This window comes from Neomonachus schauinslandi, chromosome 4, assembly GCF_002201575.2.
Source record: "Neomonachus schauinslandi chromosome 4, ASM220157v2, whole genome shotgun sequence".
Lineage (NCBI taxonomy): Eukaryota > Metazoa > Chordata > Mammalia > Carnivora > Phocidae > Neomonachus > Neomonachus schauinslandi.
The window spans coordinates 172,014,840-172,041,627 of record NC_058406.1 but is presented as its reverse complement, the minus strand read 5'-3'; the positions used below and the strand labels follow the sequence as shown (position 1 = coordinate 172,041,627).

The 26,788-nt window shown below is 53.5% G+C and overlaps 1 protein-coding gene across 12 annotated transcripts in view; it reads left to right on the top strand.

The window, feature by feature from the left end:
* MTSS1 (MTSS I-BAR domain containing 1) overlaps positions 1-26,742 on the top strand; it is a 157,669-nt gene extending 130,927 nt beyond the window's left edge. Inside the window, exons 7-15 of one of the 12 annotated variants that reach the window (XM_044914668.1) lie at positions 407-418; positions 11,950-12,107; positions 13,531-13,638; positions 14,921-15,018; positions 16,897-17,104; positions 20,877-20,996; positions 23,329-23,502; positions 24,063-24,225; positions 25,167-26,742. In XM_044914668.1, coding sequence (XP_044770603.1) covers positions 407-418; positions 11,950-12,107; positions 13,531-13,638; positions 14,921-15,018; positions 16,897-17,104; positions 20,877-20,996; positions 23,329-23,502; positions 24,063-24,225; positions 25,167-25,867 — 1,742 coding nt within the window. In that variant the 3' untranslated portion in view covers positions 25,868-26,742. Of the gene's footprint in view, positions 1-406; positions 419-11,949; positions 12,108-13,530; positions 13,639-14,920; positions 15,019-16,893; positions 17,105-20,876; positions 20,997-21,875; positions 22,071-23,328; positions 23,503-24,062; positions 24,226-25,166 lie in introns of all 12 variants that reach the window. The other 11 variants (XM_044914663.1, XM_044914667.1, XM_044914665.1 and 8 more) reach the window with 11 other exon arrangements.
* Positions 26,743-26,788: the final 46 nt, after the last annotated feature.

Sequence of the window (26,788 nt, the reverse complement as noted above, 5' to 3'; positions counted from 1 at the left end):
TTTGTTTCCTGGGTTTCCCCAATTACTTTTCAAGTTATAGTAAATTATACTTGAAATATTTTCTTGGTGTAAAGCATCTTAATTGGCTTCTTTGGGAAATATAGTCTTCATCTCTCTTCTTAGAAACCATGCCGTGATCTCTAGGGGGTGATGCTTACTAACGAGGAAGGTTTCTGTTTAAGAGGAGAAAGAAAAGTTTTAGCAAGTCAGGGAAGGGACCGTGGATGCGCAGCTCTTGGTGGAGGTGGGTTTAATTGCCCCGACAGAAAATCTGGTGGCAAACCACGGACTGTTTAACACATGAAAGGAAGGTAAGACTGCTGCTCGAATCCCAGTTTGACTTTATTATTTTCCTTTTTGTGTCAATTGTGTATCCTGCACTTTCTCACCGTGCGCCCCCCGCCAGTGGACGCTCTCGGTAAGTCTACCATCCCAACTCTCTGGTGGCTGGTCACGATGTGGTCCTTGCTGTGGGCTTTCCGTGGTTGTCCAGACCTATGCTAGTTGCCCAAGTTTTCCTGCCAGCTCAGAACAATCAGTTGTGCCTACTTAATTTTCCATAACTTTAAGACAATCGTGTGTGTTATGTGTGTTTTAATCATTTTCCTTTTTCGGTGTTTGGCCCTTTCACGGGTTAGCCCAACATCCTGAGGGCCTTTGCATCATCATAATTCAGTATTAGACTCATGGAAAGAAGAAATACAGAGTGATTTGCACCGGAAATAAACGTATTTATACATACATATATATCTGAGTATATATGTATGCGTGTATTTATATCACAAAATGTGTAGAACTGCACTAAATAAACCCTCAAAATAATCCCCAAATCAGATTTGGCTAGCAAAATTTCTTTAACTTTGTCTGCCCAGGACCATCTAGTTCTTTTCAAAATGAATAATTTGTTGTCTTTTAAAAAAAAAAAAAAAACGGAAGTATTTCTTATTTCAGCGGAGTTTGTGAAATGTTTCATTTCAAAGGTATCAGATCTTCAAATTCAGTAATCCCAGTGATTCTTCTTGACTGAATGTTGAACTTCATTCTCTGGGTGATTTGCTTTTGGAGTCTCGTGGCTATACCCTCTGTCTCGGAAAGGTCTGTCTGAGGCGTCCGTGTGGTTTATCTTGCCTTGAGTGTGCTGAGTGTCCTCTGAGACCATTTTTACCGAACAGCTCCAGAGAGGTTTTTGAATTGGAATCTGTCCTCTCCAACAAACACCCGAGTGGCCCGGGTCTCCTGTGATAGGTGGGGGGCCGAGATGGTCTGCTGTCGTTCGCATAGGACCCAGCTCTGTCTCTGCTTCCCCTCATGGTGACGTTGGCCTAGTCGTTCCCCAACTTTATAAGCAATGATCTTCTCCAGTCCTCAATGTTGTGAATGTGAAACACTTTGAACAAAATTTAGTGTACTTTTGGGAGGAAGGTAAGATAGCCCCCCCCTTTTTAAAATTTTTTTTGCATATTATTACGATCACCTTTATATAACCTAAAATTCACCATTTTAAAGCGTACGTGTCTGTGGCTTGTAGTACATTCACAGTGTTGTGCGACCATCGCCACTGATTCCATAACATTGGCACCACCCCGAAAAGACACCCCCTGCCTTTTGAGCAGCCAGTCCCCATTCTCCCTGCCCCCAGCCCCGGACACCCACTCATCTGCTTTCTGTCTCTGTGGATTTGCCTCTTCTGGACATTTCATATAAAAGGAACTGTACAATAGGTGTCCTTACGATGAGTTTTACTAGAACCTTCGCTAAGAGCCTGGCCTGAGTCCGTCTGTGGAGTAACCTGGGCATTTTATTCATTTTGAATGATGGGCAGTAGGGTTGGGGATGAGGAAGGAAACAACACAGCCCTTTGGCTCCATAGCTTAACCTCTGCTCATCTCAGGAGAAATCGCCACAGCTCCCTCTGTTTCTTTTCTCGCAGGGTCCACAAGGCTAAGCCACAGTGACATGTAATCATAGCAGTGAACTTGGGCATAAAGACATAAGAGAGCAGTATGGCTTGAAGCCCTCATAAAAAAATTTTTTTTTTTTTTTTACAAGTTTTAAATCCTTTTTGAACCTGGACATCTACATTTTAACACAGTTTCACACTAGTTAAAATGTTCTGGTTCAATAAGAGAAAAAAATATATAAATGAAACTCTCCTTTGGTCTACTTAGAAGTATTTACCTTGAACCCTGGGTTCCTTCATAAGCTTGGCTGGAGGCCTCCATGAGGGAAGGAATTTACAACTCAAAATGTATTCTGCAGGGATATCCTGCCCCCTCGAGGAACTGAGACTCTAGTGGAAATAAGCCAGCTAGTTTAGTCTGGTGTGCTCAGCGCTGTGAGGAGTATGAGCAAAAGGTATAGCAGTGGGCAAAGAAGGAACTCAGCTCAGCCTGGAGGCAGGGAGGTGATAGTGAGCAAGATGGAAAGGGATCAGCTGGTGGAAAATAGGGCGAGGGATGCTCAAGGTAGAGGGGACAGTGTATGCCCACACATGGCTGTCACCATTTAGACGGGAGCACCGAAACCCTGGTCAAAGGTGACCATGGAGCGAGGGGGCACTCTGAGGGCAAGGGTATGTGCTACACTGAGTCAGCTTTTCTGGAGGCTGCCAGTCTCCCCACAGGTGGACTGGACCCATAGGAGATCCACAGGGATCCCTTCCCTTGCTCGGCCTCAGCTCCCTGGCTACCCCGATCTGCCTCCAGAGGGTTCCATGCCTGGGCCTCATTTGTGCTCAGACTCCAAAGTGGACTAAACTTCTCCGCCATCAGTGCTGAGTGCCTTCCAGCAGGAGCGTGGTTTATGCGTCCCACGGCCACAGCAGGTGTATGCCCACGTCCCCGCGCGTGTTTCTTCTATACTTAGAAAGCCAGCAGAAACCACTGTCAGAATGCCCCTCAGACCTATAGTCAGTGTGGATCGTTCTCCCTGCCTCTGTGGTAAAAACGACGTGTCTTGGTCTCTTCCAGGCACCCCTGCCTTTGGTTCTGGAAGAGGGATAGTTCTAGGAGCCCTCTTCCCCAGAGGGAGTTCCCACCTAAACATCTACAGTCTGAGCTGTTAGTGGGTCGCCTGGCTTTCTTGCCCGGCTTTCTTCAAAAAGAAGACCTCTTTGCTCTGTTCCTGCTGCTGAGCCTGAGGGACAAGCGGCTGCTCAGAAGCTGGCGTGGCTGGCACAAGGGGCCCCGCACGGCTGTCCACCACCTGTGTCCTGGGTGTGCCTCTGAGAGTCATCAGGAATTGCCAGCCCCTTAGGACCTCCTGGGCCACTGGAGTCGGGATGGAGCCCAGAGGGGCCCCCCACCCCCCCGGTTGCTTCTGGCTGTCTAGGTTCCAAGACCTGGCCCTGGAAATCTCTGACTACTCTCTGCGGTCACCACCTCACTAACACGTGTCGGCTGTCTGCAGAGCAACAACCCAGCCCCCGTCCTTCCTAAATCCTGCCATAGGTGGTGAGGGGCTGGCCCGTGGTCCAGCTGCTTCCCCCATCTGCACTCACACCAGTGCAGATGGTAAGAGTGTGCTTTGGGCCCGAACAGATGATTGCTCTGTGGAAACTGAAGCTGGAACAGTTCCTTCTGAAATTGGGAGCAGGTGATGGCTTCAGCCTTCGGAGGTGGTTTGGCCATGAGCAGCCTTGCGATGTGTCTGGGGATTTGGATCCAGCTGTAACGCAGCAGGGAAGGCTGTTGAGTCATGGCTTTGCTCCAGTCTTGGGGAAGGCATTCCAGGAGCACGCACATTTAATTATGCGGGAAGTGATTGAATGGGTACCAGCCTTAATGGGAAGACCTGTGCGACATGGACAGTGAAGGACTTTGTAATAATGGGTCAGCACTAGGGAGCCACAGCGTGACAGATGTCATGGCCCTCGGAAGCACCAGGCAGAGCCGCCGGCAGAATGAGAGGCGCAGCCAGCCGGTGGGTGACACAGCCAGCCCTTGGAGGCCAAGCCCTGGGCTAGCGGGCCGGTGGGGAAAAGCACAGCCAGGGGACAGCCCGATCCTTCCACCTTGGTGGAAGCAGGAGTGGCGAATTTTCCTTTTTATACTGGTGCGGTATTCCAGAAGGCTGTCCCTGCCTGAAATCAGTAGAGATGTTGGAATTGAACCCAGAGAAACTCCCGCAAAGGGCTGTCACATTGGAGAAGAAAGCCGGTGGTCCTCAGAGGCAGGGGGATTCTTTGGCCGTATTTCACAGCTGAGAATTGTAGGTAAAAACAGGCCACGCAGACCGCCCCCCCAACCCCCCGGGGGCCCAGAGCTGCCAACCCCCTTCCTTTGCAGAGCTGGTCTCTGGGAAAGCCTCACCCCCACACAGCTCACCAGGGGCCTCGCCTGCGACTCTGGTTGGCTGACCCCAGGAGCTGAAATGCTGAACTGTCCCTTAACACAGTGAGGCTATTGTCATGGGTTGGAGCACCTGGCTTCCCTGTGGCTGCCTTTAGGAGCCAAGGGAGAGGTATTTACAGTGGCCTGGAGGGGATACAACAGGAGCCCAGTGGAAAGGCCAAGAAATCAAAGAACAGCTTGCTTGCAATACTGATTTCTTACACGGTGTAGTTTTCACCTCCTCAGTGGCTGGTGCGGTGATTCAGGGGGGTGGGGGTGGCAGGTCTGCCTCGCTAGAGCTGCAAGCCATCCCCGGTTTTCACAGGCTAATTAGTTCCCAGCTGGTGCAGTCTCTGTCATTCATAAACATCCTGCGGGAGGACTGCGGATGCGTGCCGTGCAGCAAGCCATTGAGGGAGCTAGGTATGAGTGCCCCCCACCCCCCGATAGCCCCTGTGTGCAGCTAAGGAAGCAGAAGTGGCCTCTGCCCCCAAGCTGTCCCCAGGGTGGCAAAGGCATTTATGTTCTAACGTCAGTTGTCTGACGCCTACGACTGGACCCAGTTTTGACACTAACTACCCAGAGTTGGCATGGGTCCCAGAGGCTAAGGGCCCAGTCCCACAAGACCGCCCCCACCTCAGTCACTAGCCACAAGTGGGGGTCCCCAGGTTGCCCACACTTTGGCCTTGCCAACCTCGAAGTCAGGGTTTCCTATGGACTCCCCTCAGGGTTGCTAATTCGTTAAAACAGCTCCCAGAACTCAGGGAAGCACTGTACTTAGGATTGCTGGTTTGTTCTCAAGGATACAGATGAACACCCCCCCCCCCCCCCCCCCCGTGAAGAGATGCACAGGGGGGTGGTGGGTCGCGTGCAGAGCGGCCGGGCCTCCCTGGGGTTACCACCCCCCCCAACACGTCGGTATATTCCCGGTCAGGAATTCCTCCTGAAACCGGCCGTTCATGTTTTTACCCCGGCTTCATTACGGAGGTACGATTGAGTAGGCATCCGCCATTGGTGACTGAAAGCCCACTCCCTCTCCCCTCCCTGGAGGTCACAGGTGGGGCCCGAAAGTTCAAGCCTCTAATCCTCTGGTTGGTTTTCCTGGCCAGCATCTCCCATCCTGCAGCTGTCTATCTAGCCCCCTACCCTTTTTGTCACCTCATTAGCACGACAGAGACACTCCTGCCATTCTGGAAATTCTAAGGCTTTGGGGAAGTTCTGTGCCAGGAACTGGGGCAAAGACCAGATGTATGGACATTTGTGTTCTGTTCTAAGACAACACCTTAACGTCTTACGACAACCCTGTGACATGGCAACATCAATACAGTTCGTTATGAAGAAAATGCTGGTGCTTACGGAGGAGGCAGGGGCTGGATTTTGCTTGGGGGAGCCGAAGGTTTCCAGGAGGAGGCGACACTCCCGCAGACTCCTGAAGGTTGAATCAAGAGTGCCTGTAGAGAAAGGGGCGGGTGGGAGAAGAGAGGAGTGTGCGTTCCGGGGGCAGGCTTGCACAACAGCAGCGCGGCTGGAAGCTGGAGGTGGGTTTCGTCGACGTTCGATTCAGTTACTATGGAGTGGTGCCCGCTAGGCGTCCTGTCGGGGGCTAGATGCTGGGCTCACGTTCTCCCCGTGCCGAGGGAAGACGGAAGGACGTGCTGTATATCGAGACCTTCCGTGGATGGGAGTGGTCTTGCATCTTCCTTCAGCTGCAGGCCAAGGCACGGGTGAGCTGGCTGACCGCTCACAGCCTTTCTACCACGTTCAAGACGTGACTTTCGGAGAAGTGAAGCCCTCGTAGGCTCCTTGGCTTCTAGCAAATTCTTCTGTGACCATGTGCATTTGGATTAGGTAGTGACCCAGCTGGATGCCCACGACCAGGTGGCTGTTGCTGTCCAGGAGGGGGATGACCGTGGCCAGGGCTCGGGGAAGTGGCCCCAGGGACGGAGAGAGGCAGGTGGGTTCAAGAGCTTTTTAGGGGAAATGTGAGAAAGAGGAGTTGAAGGGGAGGCAAATTTCAGGCAAGCAGGTGATGGATGGGAGAGCGTGTCCTTGACCACGGAGGAGGACTCCTTTCAATGACCGAGGATCCTGAGACACCACGGGTGCTGAGCCACGGGTTGGCAGGGGACATTTCCTAGTTGTCCTCCGAGCCTGTCTTTGCTTCGATTAAACAGCTGATTGCTCAGGGGCCAGCGAATCCTGACGGATTCATCCTGATGGATGATGGGATGTTATGCATTTCTGCACAGCACAGAGGACATGGAACTGAAAGCTCCTTTAAAACAACCCGTGTGCCCCACACACTGTCCCCTGCCGAGGCGCCCAGTGCGGGGAGGATGGCTTCAGAGATGCTGATGGCATCGGACAGAGTGATCATCGGCCCACACACGGGCGCTGGGCTGACTGCCTCCTGTGAGTGACCTCCTGTGGTCTCCAGACGACCGTGCGAGCTAGGGACGGTCATTTACATCTCACAGATGGGGGGACATGGAGGGCACAGCCTGGCGAAAGAATAACAGAAACTGAGTTTGAAAATGCTAAGTCAAAAAGCCTTCAATCTGGTCTGATCAAATCTATCAGTCTTTTGATTTGCAGTGGTTTTCCCTTTGGGCAATCACTCAAAAACTGCTACAGGATAGCAGAGCAGAAGATTTATACCCGGATGACAAGGACAGCCGCCTTTTGATGGGAAAGGGGAATTACCATTCCAATTCCCACCCCCAGCCTCACCTTGCACGTCCATTTCCGTATTTGTATCCCAAATTTCAGTATTTCCGTCCCATATGATTTGTGAGCTAGAGCAATGTGAACAAGTGGGTGCCTCCGATGAAGTGCTGTTGTGTGTGTGTGCGCACGTGTGTGTGTGTCAGGGGCAGGTGGAAGTCACCTTGTGGGATTCTGCTGGTTTCCCTGTACTTCTTTCTCAGGAGAAGGAGATGACTTCGGGTATTTTCCTGACAGTGGTCTTGACCCCGTGTGTCCTGCGCTGGTTCTTCCCTGTCAGAAAGCCCTTTGCCTGAGAATGTGTCTAGCTTGGTTCAGCCCCTGGGCTCAGGTGTGGGCTACAGTGTGTGTGTGAGTGGCTGGGAGGTTCCGGATCATGCTCATCACAGTTGACTGGCTTTTTCCTTCGGGCTGTTGAGGACACAGAGCACGTAGCTCCTGGCAGCTTGTGTGCAGGGTTTACGCTTGCTGTGAGCATGAAGTAGAGAGCATGGGCCTCTGAACAAGAAAGACCTCCGGGTGGAGTCTAGCCATGCCCATTCCTAGCTCGGTGGCTCTATGCAAGCCACTTTGCCTCCCTTGGTCTCAGTTTTCCCCTCTGTCAATGGGGGGTATTAATTCCTGCCTTGAACATTGATGTAAAGATTAAGGAAAATAAAACATAAAATGTTTGGAAGATACAGCATCTTCCTATCATTCTAGACAGCTTTATAAACTCTCCCTACTTAATTAAAATAAAAAATGAAATCCTTTCTCCTTTAGGGATGCTGCTTTGGCCCATGATGTGCCAATTATCGGTACTTTGTCCCAGTAGCATTTTCTGTAAAGAGAACCATCCTATGACTTCTGGGGGAGTAAAGGACTCCTGGCTATTGTTCGTTAGAATTCTCCAGCATGAATACAACCAAGGCCTGGAAACTGGCGGTGGGGCAAAGAAATTCTCAAGACTAAGGTGACTTGGGCTTTAGGGAAAGGGTTGTAAGCGACTCTTTGCTCAGGAATTTTGTCTGGAAGGCCCGCTGTGGCTGCTTGGCTGTCCTGGGATTGGTGAGTTTTATAGCGTTAGGCCCTTTAAGGGCAGGATGGTCAAGGCCACTGAGCAATCTCAGGCCAAGTTTTTCTATCTGTGCCTCATTCACTGGTAGATATCTGGGTGCCTGTCTTCAGGCACATGTGCTGGGTGAGAAGGTACAGCACTGAACGGAAACCTCCGTGGGGTTCCCGATCAGTAGGGCAGACTGGCATCAATCGAAGACCTCAAAAAATAAAGAGGAAATTTATACTGGGAGGAGAGTCCTCTGGGATCCGTGTAGGACTTCTGAGATCAAGTAAGAAAACCCAATCGGGTGAGAGAGTTCAAAAAGGATGTTCATGAAGGCTGGAGAGTTGCCAGGTGAACAGGCGCTTAGGTGGGTGCGAGGAGGAGAGCATGTATGAGGATGGGACGGAGCCGGACCCCGGACCCCAGACCCCGGAGAAGGGCCTGTGAGGTGAGGGGAGGAGGGAAGGGAGAGTGTAGCCTGAGAAGGCTCCTAAGAGGCTGCCAGTGAGTGGATGGGCTGACCGGGCATGCCTTGCCGGGCAGGCGGTGTTGAAGACATTGGACTTTTCTTGAAAGCACCGGGAGCTATTGAAATGAAGCAGTACTTTGCATTTTGCAAGTAATCTGGCGTTGCCCTGGGCGGGCATAGGAGGTGACAAATTAGGGGACATTGTAGCTGTCCAGACTAGAGATGGAGGTGACCCAGGGAGGGTGGCCATAGCAGAGGTGAGCCGAGAGGATGGAGTCCAGCCCAGTGGGAGCTGGAGGGGCCGGCTGCGTGGGGCCAGTTGGCCCGGGCTCCCCGAACGTTGCTGGCAGGAGCCATGAGAACGGGCTTTTGTATGTTGGCTCAGCACCCATACAGCTCTGGATTGTGTCTTAAAACCAGTGCAGCCAACTAGGACATGGAATAATTTCTTCCACGGTTTTTTTATAAATATAATTATATGTTGTGTTGGTGAATTGAAGAAATACACGTTGTGTTTCTAGGTTATGATATATCTGAATGGAAATGTACTCACTGCCTATAATTGTAGCAGTCTTTACAGATTATACTGATTTTAGAATACTACAATTTGAAAGTCTTTTAATTATAATATAATACATATTTAAGGTAACTTTGCTGTAATTATAGAATAATTAAAATTTATATTTACCAGATTAGATGACCTGGGTCCCCGTCACTTTACATTCCTATGGAGGTATATGCTTAAAAGTCAGTGTTAATTAATTGCAGATAGAAATGTGCTTTATACCCTGTGAAAGGAAGGGAAGAGCCACATTTTCCTAATTTCTTATAGGCTGATATGAGGAGAAATTGCTCCCATAATCGAAGCACATCCCGGTGGACTTGGTCAAGCACTGTGGGTTTTAATCTATCTTCCCGACTCCCCTCCACCCTCGTCCGCTGCAACTGAGAACATTCTGATGCCTGGGGCCCTCCACGTTTTGTTAGAACATCATAGAAGGATGGAAAGACTTAAAGAGGCCTTAGACCAGCCCCGGAGAGGGGCCTGGCGGTTTTGTGGGCTGCAGAACAGCAGAGAATATTGAGAAAGCGTCCCAGGGCTTGACTACTGGAGGCTTGTGCCAGGTCCAACTTCGGTGTCTGTGGATTCAGCTGCACAAAGCAGTAATTTAAGAGTGGAAGAGAAAGCCCCCATTTCTCATAGGGCCGATGACACCCCAGCCTTCCCTCCTAGAGCGTGTGCCCGCGGACAGTGGATGTCCTTGGTGGGGAGCACCTGTCCCCTCCCTGGCCAGTCCCTGGTGAGAAGGGGCGTGCGCTCTCTTGGGTCCCCTGCTGCTGCAGATGCGTGGAACCAGGTTTCCGTGTGGGGATGACGCCCCGCATCCTTGGGGAGACACAGAGGCAGTGGTGGGGAACCTGTAGGAGGTGCTAGAATTATCTTGAGGGGTAGGCAGTCAGCTTGGACATAGGCAAGCTCTCCCGTAGGGAATTGTTGGATCAAACCCCTGCATGGAATTCACTCCTGCCTGTTGTAGCCATCATGTGTTTGTGCTCCCTTGCCTCGCGAGAGTTGCTCATCCTGTGTTCACTGTGCTTTACCCGCCGTCCAAGGCTTTTTGAGGGGTGACTTTTGACTGCGTAGGATTTTCCCTGTGCGTGCTCACCTACAACCTCATCCCCGCCCAGGAAGTGACTTTTCCTTAATAAAATCCAGAGACCTTTTCTGTTGGGATGTTCTTGAAGCCTGACCACCTCTTGCTCCAAATTAAGCTTTCTCATCTGCTTATGAGAGAAAACATGGAACATATTCCTACTTTCGAGGCAATTTCCCCTGAGCCGTTCCTTGTTCAGACCAAATAGCACATTGCATTTAACGTTCTCTACATCTTTTTAAAGAGGGGCAGACGGTGACTGCTCAGGCCCCTTGCCAGGAGGCGAGTGGGGTTCCTTCGTGCGGCTGAGGCCGTGGGGCAGAGGAGGAGGAGTCCAGCCTCCGGGGGGTCAGGCCGCATGGGTTCTGTCCTGGCTCTCCAGCTTTCCCTGAATGATGCTGGACAAGCCGCTCACCTTCTCGAGGCCTCCGCTTCTACCGAAACAGAAGCAGGTTGGACAACCCTGAAGGCCCCCTCCGTCTCTAACATTCTGTGGTTAAAATGACCGCTTATTGAGCGCCTGCTGTATACACACATGGCACTGTCATGGGTAGGGGCTGGGCGGGGAGAGTTCCAAGGCCCTGCCCTGAAGGGGTTTAGAAATGTTTTCTCTGTTCAGGTGATAGGCAAAGCCCCTGCGTGGGGACGTGAGCACAGAAGCCTTTGAGCTGGGCTCTCGGGTGGTCACCCCCTTGTCCGCACCTACAAATCAGGTCTGCAGTCGCCTCTCCTTCTGACACAGTGCCTGTGTTCATCTTCTAGCGTAGCAGACCTTTTCTCTGAAGAAGCAGAGTGTAAATATTCTTAGTCTAGGGGCCATACGGTGTGTGTTACGATTCCACTCTGCTCTTGCAGCAAGAGCAGGTATAGCGGTGTATGAACGTGTGGGCGTGGCTGTGTGCGAATAAAACTTTATTTATGGAGATAGTTTGCTGACTCTAGAAAGTTCGAGTTTTTATAAAAGGTTACCACTCAAAAAAAATAAATAAATAAACGGTTAACACTCTGTCTTAAACCCTAGAAATGGTTGCCTCATCGTCACTGGGTCTGTGGACATGGCTGGGGATTACCTCACACGGGGCAGGCTTAGCACTGACTCTACCTTTAGGTTTTCACCAGCGGAGACCTGACTGTAGGTCTTTTTGTTCCTGGGCTTGTTTTATAAGAGGAACATTCAGGACTCTCCACTGGGGAGTTACACTGACTGCCAGGGATTCCCAGGGGCCTCCCCGAGACAGGAGAGCGGAGGCTTGCCATCTTTGTCTTCAGGGACAGGAGCTTCTGCCCGAACACAGGCTCTTTGATTGCGGCTGACCCGACAAACCAGTGTGTACCCATTTTGGGAAACAACCACAGGCCCTCACCTTGTTCATCCCTTAGGCTCTCCGGAATGTTCTAAAAAGAAAGAATACTGTCTGGCTGCCACGTCTGGGGTTTTGTTGGCAGAAGTCTCTGTGGGGTTGCACAAGGCAAGAAGGCCAGTCAGGAGGGGTCACCCAGGAAGTCTTCCTCGTCGGGAGGATAAAGGCGCCCTCTGGGCGTTGGAAACAACCGGAAATGGCCGGTCCTCGGAAAACTGCGACCTTACATCCTGAGTATCCTTAAATAGTTGTTTTGAGTCCGGGAAAGAGGTGATGTCCACTCTGGCCAGGACTTGAGGGAGGAAGGGCATTTATTTTAGGGCTGGTGTTTCAGCGAGCCACGCTCGGGCCTTTGTTTTGTTTCCAGGGAGAGGCGATATCCAGCCTCAGTTGGACAGTGCTCTCCAGGATGTCAACGACAAGTATCTCCTGCTGGAAGAAACAGAAAAGCAGGCGGTCCGGAAGGCTTTGATTGAGGAGCGCGGCCGATTCTGCACCTTCATTGCTATGCTGCGGCCAGTGATTGTAAGTTAGTGGAAAGCTCTGGAAGGCTTCAGCTGCCAGTTTGGAGGAGATTTTCCTTTATCCATCCACCCGTCCTTGAGTCCCGGGGAATTTGCTGCGTGTCAGGGATCGTGATGGCGGAAGTGCTTCCGTAGGCCGGTGACGCTCTCTGGGTCGCCGTTCCCTTGTTCACGGTTCTTAGCACCGGTCATTCACTTACTCTTTCTCCCCAAGTCAAGAAGGCCTTGCAGGGTGGTTCTTAAGGTGTGGTGGGCCCCAGGCCGGCAGCGTCCCCTGGGAACCGGTTAGAAATGCAGCTTCTTGGGGCGCCTGGGTGGCTCAGTCATTAAGCGTCTGCCTTCAGCTCAGGTCATGGTCCCGGGGTCCTGGGATCGAGTCTCGCATCGGGCTCCCTGCTCAGCAGGAAGCCTGCTTCTCCCTCTGACCCTCCCCCTGCTGTGTCCCTTTCTTGCTGTATCTCTCTCTGTCAAATAAATAAATAAAACCTTAAAAAAAAAATGCAGCTTCTTGAGCCCAACCCAGACCCTTCTGAATCCAAACCTCTGCGGTGGGGACCCAGTCAATCTGGGTTTTAAACAAGGCCTTCGGGTGGTTTTGAGACTCGGTGGCCGACTTCAACACCAGTGAGTGACCGTGAAATTAATATGGGAAGATCCTCAATGAATCAGTGCAGACTTAATTTTTTAAGTAAATCATTTCCATGCGATAATTGAGGACTTCTGCTGTCAGCATTCTTGAAGCTGGTAAGACACCAGCTCATTTCCCTCAGCCCTAGCAAAATGCCCAAATATGAGTCAGCCTCTGAGCATAGAACTTGTCCGTGGCTCATTCTTGCCCAGGCCTGCAGTCCCAGCTTGGCACTTCAGTGGAGCGGATGACTCCCTTCCGTAGTCTCCTGCTCCTGTCTCGCTTGCCGTTTATTAAGTTGGTGGAAAACACAAGAGAGAAGGGGGATAGTTAACGGTACTGCGCACACGTGGGCTGTCACAGAGATCCGTTATCCGATCCGGACCCAAATCACTCCCACTCGGGTCAGCCACTGAAGTGGAGTGACTTCAGAGCAGGGCCTCAGCCTGTGGAGGGGCTGTGCTGCAGGATCCCGTGGGAATACGCAGGCGGACCATCTGAGCAGGTGTGCTAGCCCCCCCCACCCCCCACCCCCAGCACTGCAAGGAAGGCCACGTGTTTGCTTTGACTTGCTCACCATGTCTGGGGGACACGGTCACTCCATAATTATGGCAGAGTCCTTTTTCCCTTTGTGTTTCCCAAGAGAGAGGGAAGGCGGTAGTGCCTTCAACACAGATGTACCAGTCTCGGGCGCCTTTTCTGAAACGCTGAAAGGGTTAGACAGAGAAACAGTTGGACCAAGACAAGGAAGTGAATCACTCATGGTGACAACATGCTGTGCATTACTGTCCTTCAGGAAGAAGAAATCTCAATGCTAGGGGAAATAACTCACCTTCAGACCATATCAGAAGATCTGAAAAGCCTGACCATGGACCCTCACAAACTGCCGTCCTCAAGTGAACAGGTAGGAGGCGTGGGTTGAGCACTCAAGAGAGCAAACCAAAGACCTAAAGGTTCAAGGTCTTGAGGGTTCCTTGAGGCATTATCCCATTTAAAATCCTATCGGTGTTTCACATGGTGATACATAGTCGTCATCACTGCGAGCCATTATAGAGCACCTGCTGTGGGCCAGGTAGTGTTCTAGGCTCTTTGCATAGACTTCCTCAGCTAATCTTTACTGTTATTCCCATTTTATAGAGCAGGACAGTGAGGCACGGAGAGATAAAGTCACTTAGCCAGGTTCACCTAGCTAATTAGTGGCAGAACTGGGATTTAAACCAAGTAGTCAAGAGCCCGTGGTCTTAACCATTGTGTTTATCTCTCTTCTAGAAATAAACTCGTGTAGGAACATGACCGTGATCTTGGTCATCCTTGTGAACCAGTCTCACTGAATTTCTCCCATTCTAATTAATTAATGCGTGAGGCTCTCTCTTATGAAAAAGATGACATTTTTCATGCTTAATCATTTAGTTCACATGACAGTAACATTATATCAGGTGGGAACAGCTGATGAATCACGTGCTGGCTTTTGCCCTTTGTACAAAATTCTTATTGCCTCCCTGGAGAACCAACTCCAAAGACAAACACAAGAGTGTATATTTTCCGTTCTATGAAATTGCTTTTGTTAAAACACAGCCGGCATGCATTGACTCAATAAATAGACATTTATTGAGCATCTACTGTAAGAATGAAAGGTAGACCTCACATTCATGTACTTACTTGTCAGGCGGGGGAGCCAGATGCAGAAGTAACTGCGAAAGAATTGGCTTTTGCTCCTGATTCTGCCAGGTTTTCAAATATCAAGTTGTGGTCAGATAGGGCACAAGTGACCACCAAATATCAAGCAGCTAAAATGCAAGATCAACCAATCCTGAAACCATGATTGAACCTGTAGTTCTCGAAGACAAAAATCCTATAAATTCTAGCCTGGATTATAAATGACTCTTGTAAATTGTTCATCTGTAACTGTAAATCAATCTGTCTGTCTTTCTCTCTCTCTCTAGACTGATATTCATGGTCCCCTCCCTCCCCCTGCAATTTTTTTTATATTTTTGCTTGTGTCAGAAAAAGGATGAGGACATTGATGGATTGGTAGTATGGCTCTTTAATTTAAAAAAAGACCTGAACAACAGTTTTTACATTATACCTCTGGATGATGGCAGAATTTTGATGTTACTGGTAAAGATTTGATGGATAACGTTTCCCTGCTCAGCTCATTGCTTACCCACTTGGCTCTGTCCCCTTAGGTGATTTTGGACTTGAAAGGCTCTGATTACAGTTGGTCGTACCAGACGCCACCCTCTTCCCCCAGCACGACCATGTCCCGCAAGTCCAGCGTCTGCAGGTAAGTCATGCTGGACCCTGCTCCTCCTGACACACTCGAGAAGCATCTAGAATAGTTCTGCCATCTGCAGAATTGTTTCCTAGCAGTTTTCTGTTTGAGCATTCTTGGCTTGCTGACTGCAGAGTTTACTGCCCTCTTCTTGAAGGATGGAAGGTTCACCATGCATCACTGATCCTTCTTGGTGTCCTTGACCGACTAATCTTTTTCTTGGGCTTTCCGAAGCCAAATGACCTTCCCCTTCTTGTGAATGAGTGTTGAGAGTAAAGAGCAGGTTGGATCTGCCAAATCTGTGTCCGGTTGTGTCTCTGTACACACTTGTGTGTGTGTCCTTTCATATTTGAGCGTGTCTAGTGAACACTGAACAGTGATTTCAGACTGAAAACGCTACATCCTGACATTCTGGAACCTGAAAATGTTGGTTGATTTAGTGTCCTCTTTTGTAGGCTGTGTGTGTGTGTGTGTGTGTGTGTCTTTGACAAATCTACTGGGTTTTCAGTTTGGTAACCAAGAAAACCATCTCACTGGTATAAAACGAAGCTGCATGAGTATCTTGTCTCTCTTAGAGTGTGAGCTTCAGTCGAAAATCCCGTAGCACTGACGGCATCAGCTATGAACTTGGTGGAGCGCAGATGCCCTCTTCTGGCTGATTGGCAGGCTGTGGGGGGGGAGAGGGGAAGCAAAAATTATGATGATCATCCCCAGCCGCAGTCATTTCCTCTGGCACGCTCCCCTGTATCTTTCAGAGCGTCCACACCAAGTGATTCTAGCCTGGGGCAGTCACACGGCCTTGACCACATTAGCTGTCAGCGTTGGCGAAATTTGACAAGACTCTCTTGCCAGGAGCAGAACCGCAAACTTTCTAATCCTGGGCTGGGTTGTTTGTTCTATCCCTTCTGATACTTCTACAACTGTACTTTATATCTCGGTTGGGACCACAGAACTCTGTTCAGGTTTCTGGTTTTCGTAATTTGAGTAATTACCGTGCAGAGCGTTATTCGTTAGAGGTGGAAATGGAAGCAAACAACACCTCCAGGGAGTGTATCACTTCTCGACATTCTGTTGACTGTTCATCTCGGAAGCAAACAGCTTAGCACTGACTCCCTGGTGGTGTCAAAAGCTGCCCTCCTTTCTCCAGGTGTGCCGGTCACACCCAGCCCACAGATTCTGTCACAGATTCCTGTGGTCAGGGTAAAGCCATTCATTAAAGCATCAACTTTGTTAATAAGAGGTACAGCACGGTGACATGGACACACTGAGTGGATTTGCTGATGTTCTTTATGATGGTCTTGAACCAGGTTCGTGTAGGATGGAGTCACCTCGAGGAGTCCCTTGGCACCGGCACTTCCAAGGCGTCGGTTGTCTCGGTTGACCTTGGTTTCCTGGCCCCAGATGGTCCATCTAAGGGAGACCCTCGCATATTCTAACCGGGTGGCGCTGCAGCCTCATGGTTTTTGCTACAGGGTCATGGGATTCTGCGAGCTGCTGAGCAGAGACGATTAGCCCCATCTTTTCCTGCCGCAGACATTAGGTCTGTAGCTTTGGTGGTAGATGACGTGGCAGAATCGGGTAGCACTGGACTCTTCAGAATCATGGGCCTCCATGCTAAGGTCACCTGGTGGCACCATCAGAGAAGTGAGTCCCGGCAGACTCCTGCTTTATGATAACTCTAGTTTTCTCTCCCCTGCTCACGTGAAGAAGCTTTTGTTTGCTAGCTGAGCCATCTGCTGGTTTTGAAACCGTGCCTTACCGTTTGCCCCGCTCTTCTGTGGCAGGTAGCTGACTGCATTATGTTCTCGCCCCTCCCCGCCCCCCCGCTTTTCCCGTCGCTCCTTCCCCCTTCCCTCCCTCGCCTGCCCCCTCTGCTTGCCCCCACAGCAGCCTGAACAGTGTGAATAGCAGCGACTCGCGCTCCAGCGGCTCCCACTCCCACTCCCCGAGCTCCCACTACCGCTACCGCAGCTCCAACTTGGCCCAGCAGGCGCCCGTCCGCCTGTCCAGCGTGTCCTCCCATGACTCAGGATTCATTTCCCAGGACGCCTTCCAGTCTAAGTCACCGTCCCCCATGCCGCCAGAGGCCCCCGGCCAGGTAAGGGGGCCCCGGCTCCAGAAGCGGCTGTGGCGTCTAGTGCCCGGGCCCCCGCCCGTGGCGGCAACCAGGGAGGGACGTCGGCTCTAACAGACCCCTGTCCTCTTGCCACAAGAGACCTCTGGTCTCAGCTGTCACCTTTAGAGGAGTTGTTTCCCCAAAGGGCAAGAACTCTAAGTTGGGGTTGAAGCCTGTCTCCATGGTGGTGATGGTCGCGTCACCCCGTTGGGTTGGGGAGTTTTCTTATGCAGGGAGACGGACCACCCTGTGGCGTCCCTGTAAGTGTCCGGCTCAGCATGGTGCTTAAGGAACGACATTGGTGCAAAGGGCGGCCCCTCCCCTCCCGCCCTCTCTGCTTCCCTCTGAGCGGTGGAGATTCTTGGAAGCCTTCCGGGGCACTGCCCGGTTCCCTGTCGCAGCTGGTGCAAGAAAGAGAGTGGATCCTGAGAGCCCTTGCGGATGGGTTCTGTTGGCATTCTGCTCCCGGGAGGAGGGACGATGGGGACTCTTTCAACCGCCGCTGGGTTAGGCGGCGGCGCTAGACCCAGCGCAGCCCAGGCCAGCGGTTGCAGCAGGGGCAGGGGCTGGAGGGGGCACTGGCACGCCCTCCCCCTGCTGCCCTCTCGGTTCCCCCTCCCCCAGCCCCCGTCCCCTAGCAGCAGGGGCCCGGCTTCCCCCTTTGTAAGCGGCCCGCGCGCCATCTGCTGGGGAGCCCTCTGTGCTCTCTGGGGCTGCCCACAGCCTTTGGTCCGGGAGCCTGTGGACTCAGAAGGTCACGTGCTTGTCTTGTTTATACAGGTACCCAATTTGCGCCACAGTCCCCGAGTATCTACCGTGTACCCGGCACCACCCTAGGACCCCCCCCCGGCCCCCCACATGCTGTCCCTGTTGTCCTTCCGACAGCTACGGGGAGTATTTTTACGCCTACTCGGTTGTGGAAACGGGCTCAGAGATGTGACTTCCCCACGTTGTGCTACCATGTGACCTGCAGGGCGGGGGGCGGGGGGGCTCCAGGAACAAGGGCTTCTGATGACTGATCCAGAGCCCTTTCTGTTCCTTCTCAGCCGTAAGGCGTCCTTGGAAGAGTGTTTGGGGGGCACTTCCTGGAGAGGAAGCAGCTGCGGTGTTGTGGGAATTTAAGCCAGAAGGCTACTTGCCTGACTTGCCTGACATTGCTGAACCCAGAGGCTCTCAGCTCGGTGGGCCCTCCGGCATTTTCCAGCCCTCTCAGGAGACTCTCACTCTGTCCTCCTGGGATGGAGACTCGACCTCACACAGAAACATCGAGGGCCAAGAGCCTTGGCTTTAAGCTCTAACGTGCTTGTCCTCGCGGGGGTGCTCTGGCTTGGTCTGTCAGGTGCCCCCCGCCTGTCGCCGCCGTGTGCGCACTAAACCACACCTGTGTGTCTTGAAAGCAGTGTGAATGGTTGGAAGCAAAACAGGGATGTGCGATTCTTCCAAGGCTGTTCCTCTGCGCGGCCGAATTCTGTGTGTGTTGTTAGTCAGCGGACACGTTAACACGGTATCGTGTGCTGACGCTCCTTTCTACGAAAGGGGAGGCCTTGCGCTCCAGCCTTCCTGTCGCACTGTGTGTGGGGGTCAGGCTGAAGCGAGGCTTCTGCCTCCGGCTACGCTGAGGGAAGCAGAAGGTGGCGTGTGGGGATTTACTCAAATCTGAAAGCTGGTGCCCAAGATCTGCTTGGCTAGCAGCTCTAGGGTAGTCTTAATAAGCTGAGGGATGCTGCAGCATTTAGTAGAGAATTCTAGTTTTACAAAAAGGCATTAGGGCTGCTTATAGTTGTAAGGTAAAGGGGAAGCTTAAGGAAATAGTACAGCTCACATAGGCCGGAGCATTTATTTAGGACGTGAGGAAGGGAACACACATCTCTAAGCGGCAAGACCCCTTCATTGCTCCCCTCAGTCTCATGGCTCGAAGTGAGTGCCGAGTGATGGAGGATGTTAAGAATTCTCCCGTTTTCCTACCTGTGCTCTTTTCAAGTCGTACCTTAGTGCCTTAGGCCCAGGAGTGGGGCTGTGTCTGTGGTGAGGGTCTCATCCTAGAGCTGTTCATTCCATCAAGGTGAGAGGATCTTTAGGAAGAACAAAGAGAAGTCAAAGGAAATAGGAACCCACAGCCCTGCACTGGTTTATGGGCTTTTTTTCAAGTTGAACAGACTTGAATTGGAGGGACCAAAATGAACAGCCCTGGCAAATTACAGAGATAACCGGCTTCTCTGGACACAGACGCACACATACACATATGCTTTCGCCTTATCGTCATCCATTAGATACAAAGTCTCATTTCGTCTTCTTCCGTTCGATGTTACTGATCCCTAAAGATGAAAGAAATTGAGGTTTAGATTAAGCCCAAGGTTCCCCCACTGAGAAGTGACAGAAACGTTACTTGGATCTGAACCCCTCAAACTTTGGATCCGGGACCGGTTCACCAGACCCCGAGCTTGAGGGGCTGCCAGGGCACCCGCCAGGGAGCCTGTCCTTGCTGTGGTTCCACGGGGCCCCATGCGGCAGAGTGTCTTCTTGGAGCCTCGCTGCTTGCAGGATGGAGAGCCCGGATGGAGATGGTTGGCGGAAACTTCTTTTTCTGGCGGTGAAAGAAGTGGACAGAAACATGAGTCCGGCCTCCTTGGCAGGGGATGTGGGAACACTTTGGGGGAAGTAATAGTAGACCCCAGTAGGGTTGGGCTTATTTAAACGAAAGGACGAGCCAGAGATTGCAGTTAGCTGTGAACAAAACTTAGAGCAAATACCTGGGTGTGCCCAAAGCACTATCCCAGGGGACCCAGTTTCTACGGAAGAGATGGTCATTGTCACGCATCCATTCAGTAATTCGAAGCACCTGCCACGTGCCAGGACAGGACTAGAAAGTTGAGACGGATCGGTGAGCCCCCTGGCCCAGTCCCTGCCTGAACTGAATGTCAGGAGACTGACCTGGGAGCACAGACCCTGGCCGACGGCGGGGCGGGGCAGGGGGTGACCCCCAGACTGGAGGTTCAATAAAGATCGGCACGAAGGGATGTTGTCCCAAGTCAGACCTCCTTTCTGTAATGGGCCCGCTCCAGATGCTTCCTCCCTCCCTGAATGGCCACTGGAAACATTGCGCTGAGCTCAGGGCTTCACTGTCCCAAACCTCAGAATCATTTCCCAGGCAGAGAAACCTAAAAACCTGTCCTGTGAAGATGCAGCTTCAGAGGGGCTGGAAACCGCCCTTCATGGGTGCAGAGACTGCATGTGACCAGGGGCGAGGCGGGGAGTTGGAGACGTTGGAGCCAAAGCCCGACCCGGAGGGGGGTGTGTGTGTGTGTGTGTGTGGAGGGGGGCTGGGGTGTCAGTCCTCAGCTAATAAAGGGGCCTGTGCACCTGGAAGATGCCAGAGGCAGGCCCCCCCTGGGACCTGGGCTTGTGGCGTGAGGAGAGATGCCCGAGGGAACACCGGGAGTTCCCGCCCCTGACCCCGCGCCCTGCACAGACTAGACACACCCAAATTGGGCTCCCGGCTGCGGGGCGCTGACAGCCTGGCAGGTCTGGGCCTTGCCGCGTCTCCGGCTTCTTTTCGAGGGCTTGGAAGCCTGTGTGTGTGTGTGCAGTCTTGGGGGAAAAAAATAACCCTAACCCTCTGCTTCTCTCATCCTTCCCTCTTCTGTGTAAATGTCTGTCTCTCTCTCTGTCTCTCTGTGCGTGCCCTCCCCCCGCCCCATCTTCTGTTTCGGTTTCCTGCTACTTCTGGTGGCTCGTGGTCCCTCCCTGCCGGCAGAACTCGTCCAGCTCGGCCTCCTCCGAAGCCTCGGAAACCTGCCAGTCCGTGAGCGAGTGCAGCTCGCCCACCTCGGTCAGCTCAGGCTCCACCATGGGCGCCTGGGCGTCCACAGAGAAGGTGACCGGCTGGGCCCCCGGCCACCGCGGCCACCCTTCTCCGCCCCCCCCTCCCCGCCCGCCAGTGGCCGTCACCGCCGGGACCTGAAACTTGAAATCAACCAAAGGCACACCCTGAGCAGCCACTCTTGGGGACAGAGAGAGGGACAAGGCTGAGGGCTTTTTCTTGAATGGGCGCCGGGCTCCTGAGCCACGACCTTGCCTTCGTCCTGAGGGAGAGGAAGGGGTATGGGGAACTCGGAGGTGGAAGGCTCCTTCCCAGAACAATGCCGTGTGCTCATCCATCTCCCCCTTGCCCTCCCAAGCCCCCTCCCCCACTGTAGCCCCCTTGTCGCCGTAGCCACACCGCCCGATGGGACCTCCCGCTGCATCAGAGCCTGTGTGCTTTTCTGCCTTTTAGTTTGCTGACCCCTCCTCCCTCTTCACCCCGATTTGGAATCTGCTCCTGAACAGTGTGATGATTTCGGAAACCTAGAATGAACAGATTTAGTTGACGCTTGAGAATGTTTAAATTTGCATAATGAGATGAGCAGATCACGATCACCCTGAAACTCTGCTTCGTTGGCTAAATGATCAAAAACCATTGGGAACGCCACAAGTGAAGGACGCTGGTCAATTTCCACACTATTCCAGAATGTAGATAAGTTATGTCCTTGACCGAGCACTTGCCTGGTGTCCCACGGGTACTCTTTGCCCCGTGGCCCTTTCCGCCCCACGGATCATCCACGAGCAGCAGAGCCCCGCCGCTTGTTTGCCGGATAAAGGCTCCGGTCCCCTCCTCCCTTGAATGTCAATGCCATCTTGTACCTCCACACTCATCCTGTTATATTAATTTTATTTTCCTTTCTCCCCCCCCCTTTTTTGTTTGTTTTGTTTCCAGTTGTCTAACGGGTTTTCTCACTGTAGTTTGCCAAGTGAATCCCATGTGGGGCCCGTGGGGGCAAGCCTTTCCCCTCATTGCCCGCCTGCCTCCCGCCTGCTCCCTCGGGTCACCTCTGTCCACCTTCCAGACTTCGCTCATTATCACACCATTGGGCCCGGCATGTTCCCGTCATCTCAGATCCCTAGCTGGAAGGTTTGTGTCTCTCCTCCCTCCCCTCCTCTCCTCTCCCTCCGCCCCCTCTCATGGCTGTGCTCCCCCCACTTCTGTCCCACGATCCCTCATCCTGACCCCCCTCAGCCCTCCCTTCCACACTCTGCCTTCCTCCCCATAGAACCCCTCTCCCTAAGAAAGTTCCCACCGGGAAGAACCAGAAAGCAGCAGGCAGATCTGAGGGAGAAATTTCCACGCGGAGCTGAGATGGGAGAGGCTCCCTGTCACGCACCTTCCCTCAGCCCGGGCAGACGGTGGCGCCCGACGGGGCCGTGTGCAGTTCCGCGCTGCTGGGGGCCGCTGCGGGGTGTCAGTATTGCAGGGGCTGGGAGCCACTGCCCTCCCCGGCCGCGTGCCCCAGACTTGCCCCTCGAGTCCCTTACTGGGCCACGGCAACAGAACCATAATGCAAACTGGGGGTTGGTTGGCTTACCATGCTTGATCTCAAAAGTAAATGCAGACTTTATTTTTTAGTCTCATTTGTTTACTCTCAAAATGTGTTTGCCTTAATACAAAAACAAAGTTTTAAAATGAGTTCCTAGCAAGTCCAATCCTATTCTGAGAGGTGGTGTCCCTACTTTGAATAGTAGGTGACGCCAGGCTGTGGCATTGGCATTTTGACTTAATCCCTCACAAGTAGTGTGGACCCCTCATGCTCCTCAAAAATCTTTCTGCTGACCCCAGAGGCCTTCCCTCCCTCTGTGAGGGCCTCAGGGGGGCACTTCCCGGGTGCCCTTTGGGGCCCAGGCCCAGTTTCCTGGAGGCAGAGGTTCAGCCTCAGCGGGAGGGGCTGACTCCCGTTAGTGCCCCCTGGTGGCCGCTTGGCTCAAGTGAAGCCATTTGGGCTGGAGGAGAGGGAGTCCCTTCAGACACCCGCAGGGAGGGCCTGGTCCCCGGGGCATGTGCTGTCCACCGGCTGGGGCCTTCAGACACCTTAGACAGTTGGTCAGCTGCAGGTGGCTACTAACTAAGAGTCACCCACAGGTACCTGCCTGGTTGGTGAGGGTGTTTCATCTTTGGGCGGATAGGAGGAAAGGGGAGGTTCCCGGGGGCCCCCCGCCAAAGGATTTTCCAGTCCCTCCTTTTAGAGCCGGGTGAGGACGCAGTAGAAGGGCCTGCTGGCCTGTCCTAGCCCGAGCTTCCCCAGAGGGCGGCTGCCTTCTGTGGGCAGCTGTCCGGAGGCTTCTACAGCCTTCCAGATGGCGGAGGCCAGGCGCCTGACGGCGTGCCTTCTGCTTAGGACTGGGCCAAGCCAGGACCCTACGACCAGCCTCTGGTGAACACCCTACAGCGCCGCAAGGAGAAGCGGGAGCCAGACCCCAGTGGAGGAGGGCCCACCGCCGCGGGTGGCGCGCCCGCAGCGGCTGACGAAGCGCAGAGACCGCGGAGCATGACCGTGTCAGCTGCCACCAGGGTGACGCTTTTTTTTTTTTTTAAGATTTTATTTATCTGACAGAGACACAGCGAGAGAGGGAACACAAGCAGAGGGGGTGGAAGAGGGAGAAGCAGGCTTCCCGCGGAGCAGGGAGCCCGATGCGGGGCTCGATCCCAGGACCCTGAGCTCATGACCTGAGCCGAAGGTAGATCCCTAACGACTGAGCCCCCCCAGGCGCCCCAGGGTGACGCTTTTATTCGCTACAGCTGGTTGGACCCCTCTAGCCCTGGCTGGCGGCCGTGTGCTGACCGGCACAGGGGGCCGAGTCAGCCCGGCACTGGAGGGGCTTGAGCCCCGTCCCCCCACTCCCTGTTCTGTAGTGATGAGAGGGCCCCCAGGGAAGAGCCTGGCACTGAAATCGGACTCCTGGAACTTTCTAGAGCCTGGGTAGGACCCACAGACGGGTGATGTTCACGGGAGCGGGTTAGGAGTAATACTGAGGCTCCCACTTGAAGAACGCAGAACGGCTCTGGGGACATGGGACAGGGGATTCACGGCCCTGGTGGCTTGTCTGTGTCCCTGTCGCCTCCCCGCTGCAGCCTGGTGAGGAGATGGAGGCGTGCGAGGAACTGGCGCTGGCCCTGTCGCGGGGCCTCCAGCTGGACACCCAGAGGAGCAGCCGGGACTCGCTGCAGTGCTCCAGCGGCTACAGCACCCAGACCACCACCCCGTGCTGCTCGGAGGACACCATCCCCTCCCAAGGTACGAGGCAGCCCGGGCTGGCCGGCGGCGCTTCCCGAGCGGTGCCGGCGGAGGAGAAGCGGCGGCCTCCCTCCTGGGCGGGGGCCGCGCAGCCACAGCGACTGCGCCGCGCGCTCTGTGGTGGTCAGGGCGCCCCGAGCCCGAAGCCCCGGGTTCGGAACCCATTCCGCCCAGTCCCCCGGGAGCCCTGCGTCCCTCAGCGCCGCGCGCGCCAGCCAGATGGCAGCCCAGGGGCCAGAGGAGGGGTGTGTGTGTGGGGGGGGGGACCGATCCGATTGCAGCCCGTCGCTCCAAGCTCCTCAGACTGCGTGGGCCCCCGCAGGGCCGTTTTGCTGTCCCGGGGGGGCAGCGGGCGGTGCGTGGGGTCCTCCGGGGCGCGCTGCTGGCCGTCCCGCAGTGCCGCGGCGGGTGCTGCGGCGGCTCAGAGACCCGCTCTGAGCCCCACCGCCCTCGGGAGCCCGGGTGCCGAGACGAAGCGCGCACGCCTCGGGCTGCAGCCTGACTCCGCGCGTGTTTTCGGGGGCTCGGCGCCCGGGGCTCCGATCTCTCTCCCGCCTTTGCCCGACGCGTGACTCGGGCGGGCGGTGGTAGTCCGGCGGAGGCTGGATCCTCACGTCCGCTTCGGGACCGGCGGGGGCGTGGAGTTCCTCGTCTCTTCCCGCCCGCCCCCTTATTCCTCCGGGAGACGCTGGGAGGCCGCGAGCCCGCTCTGGGCGTCCGCTGCCGTCCTGGGACCCAGGGTTAGAGCGGGGAACCGAAGCTCCCTGCGGGGACTGCTCGGACGTCGAGGGCTTCTCAGGATGGTGCAGAGATTGGGGGAGGCTGGGGATGAGGTGGCGGGTAAAGCATCTTGCCTCTTGTGCCTTTGTGTTCCTCCGACACCAAAGAACCGAAAAGCAGAGCTGCTGCCGCGGAGAGCCCTAATCAAATCTTATCATCAGTTTCAGATTATGATTATTTCTCTGTAAGTGGCGACCAGGAGGCAGATCAGCAGGAGTTTGACAAATCCTCCACCATCCCGAGAAACAGCGACATCAGCCAGTCCTACCGACGGATGTTCCAGGCCAAGCGCCCAGCCTCAACGGCTGGCCTCCCCACCACCCTCGGACCTGCTATGGTCACCCCGGGGGTTGCAACCATCCGACGGACCCCTTCCACCAAGCCTTCTGTCCGCCGGGGGACCATCGGAGCCGGCCCCATCCCCATCAAGACCCCCGTGATCCCCGTCAAGACCCCAACCGTCCCAGACCTCCCTGGGGTGTTGCCCGCGCCCCCGGACGGGCCAGAGGAGAGGGGTGAGCACAGCCCCGAGTCGCCGTCTGTGGGCGAGGGCCCCCAGGGTGTCACCAGCATGCCCTCCTCCATGTGGAGCGGCCAAGCCTCCGTCAACCCTCCTCTCCCAGGCCCGAAGCCAAGTATCCCCGAGGAGCACAGACAGGCCATTCCAGAGAGCGAGGCCGAAGACCAGGAGAGGGATCCCCCAAGTGCCACTGCTTCCCCAGGCCAGGTCCCGGAGAGCGACGCTGCAGAGCTGAGCCCGAGAGATACTCCGCAAGGGGAAGACATGCTGAACGCCATCCGAAGGGGCGTGAAACTGAAGAAGACCACGACCAACGACCGCTCAGCCCCTCGCTTCTCGTAGGCGCGCTAGGCTCCCAAGAAACGCTGCCAGTGGGGGAAGGAACTGTTTAATTCATAAAACCTAATTTGTCTCGATCCATTCCAATCTATAATCAGACAAAAGATTTTGTAGGCAACTCAGAATACAGCTCTTTTGAAAGTACTCGACACCTTTAGATAAGAATTAAAAGCAACATATGTAACTGACATAACTTTGATCTTTTAATTTGTAAATATTGACCGTTTTCTTTCTGCACATTCTAATCTTAGTTTCCCTTTTGATTTTTCTGAAGGTGCCAAATTCCATTTAACTTTTTTACAAGTCTTTGTAAAATTTTAAATGCATAATGGGTTGGGGGGTGGTCGGGGCAAGGGGAAACACAAAGTAGTTAATTTCAGAAAAAAAGATAACTCTACTTATTAGCCTTTTCTTTTCTCTCTCCTTTTTTTCCTGCAAGCTTTTGTAGATGCATTGTAGTAGTCTGGCTTAGAAGCAAATTCAAGTTATTTTAATGTACAAACAAAATGGATCAAGGGTTAAAATCTTCATTTACATGTAGTATGTTCTGGCTGAGAAAAGCAGGAGTAACAAATGATGAGCAATATTCGGAGTGAAGTAAATCCGGAAATGGTAGACTCTGTTGGGATTGGGGGGGAGGGCCGTGGGAGGGGCACACAGTCAACATAGCCGATCCTGTTAACATTTAAGAGTAGCCTCGTAGGTTGAATTTCTAGTAGCTTCATGGTAAATGCATCCGAATAAGCCATACTGGATTGCAGTGTTTGTTTCTGTAGGGTGTTTAAGGACTTCCTTTGTCCCACGATTCCTCTTGACTGCACACAGCACCCACCTCCAGTCCCGTGCATGCTGCCGCCACCGGGTAGACCCAGAGCTCCCCCCCCAATCCCAACAGAGTCTACCATTTCCGGATTTACTTCACTC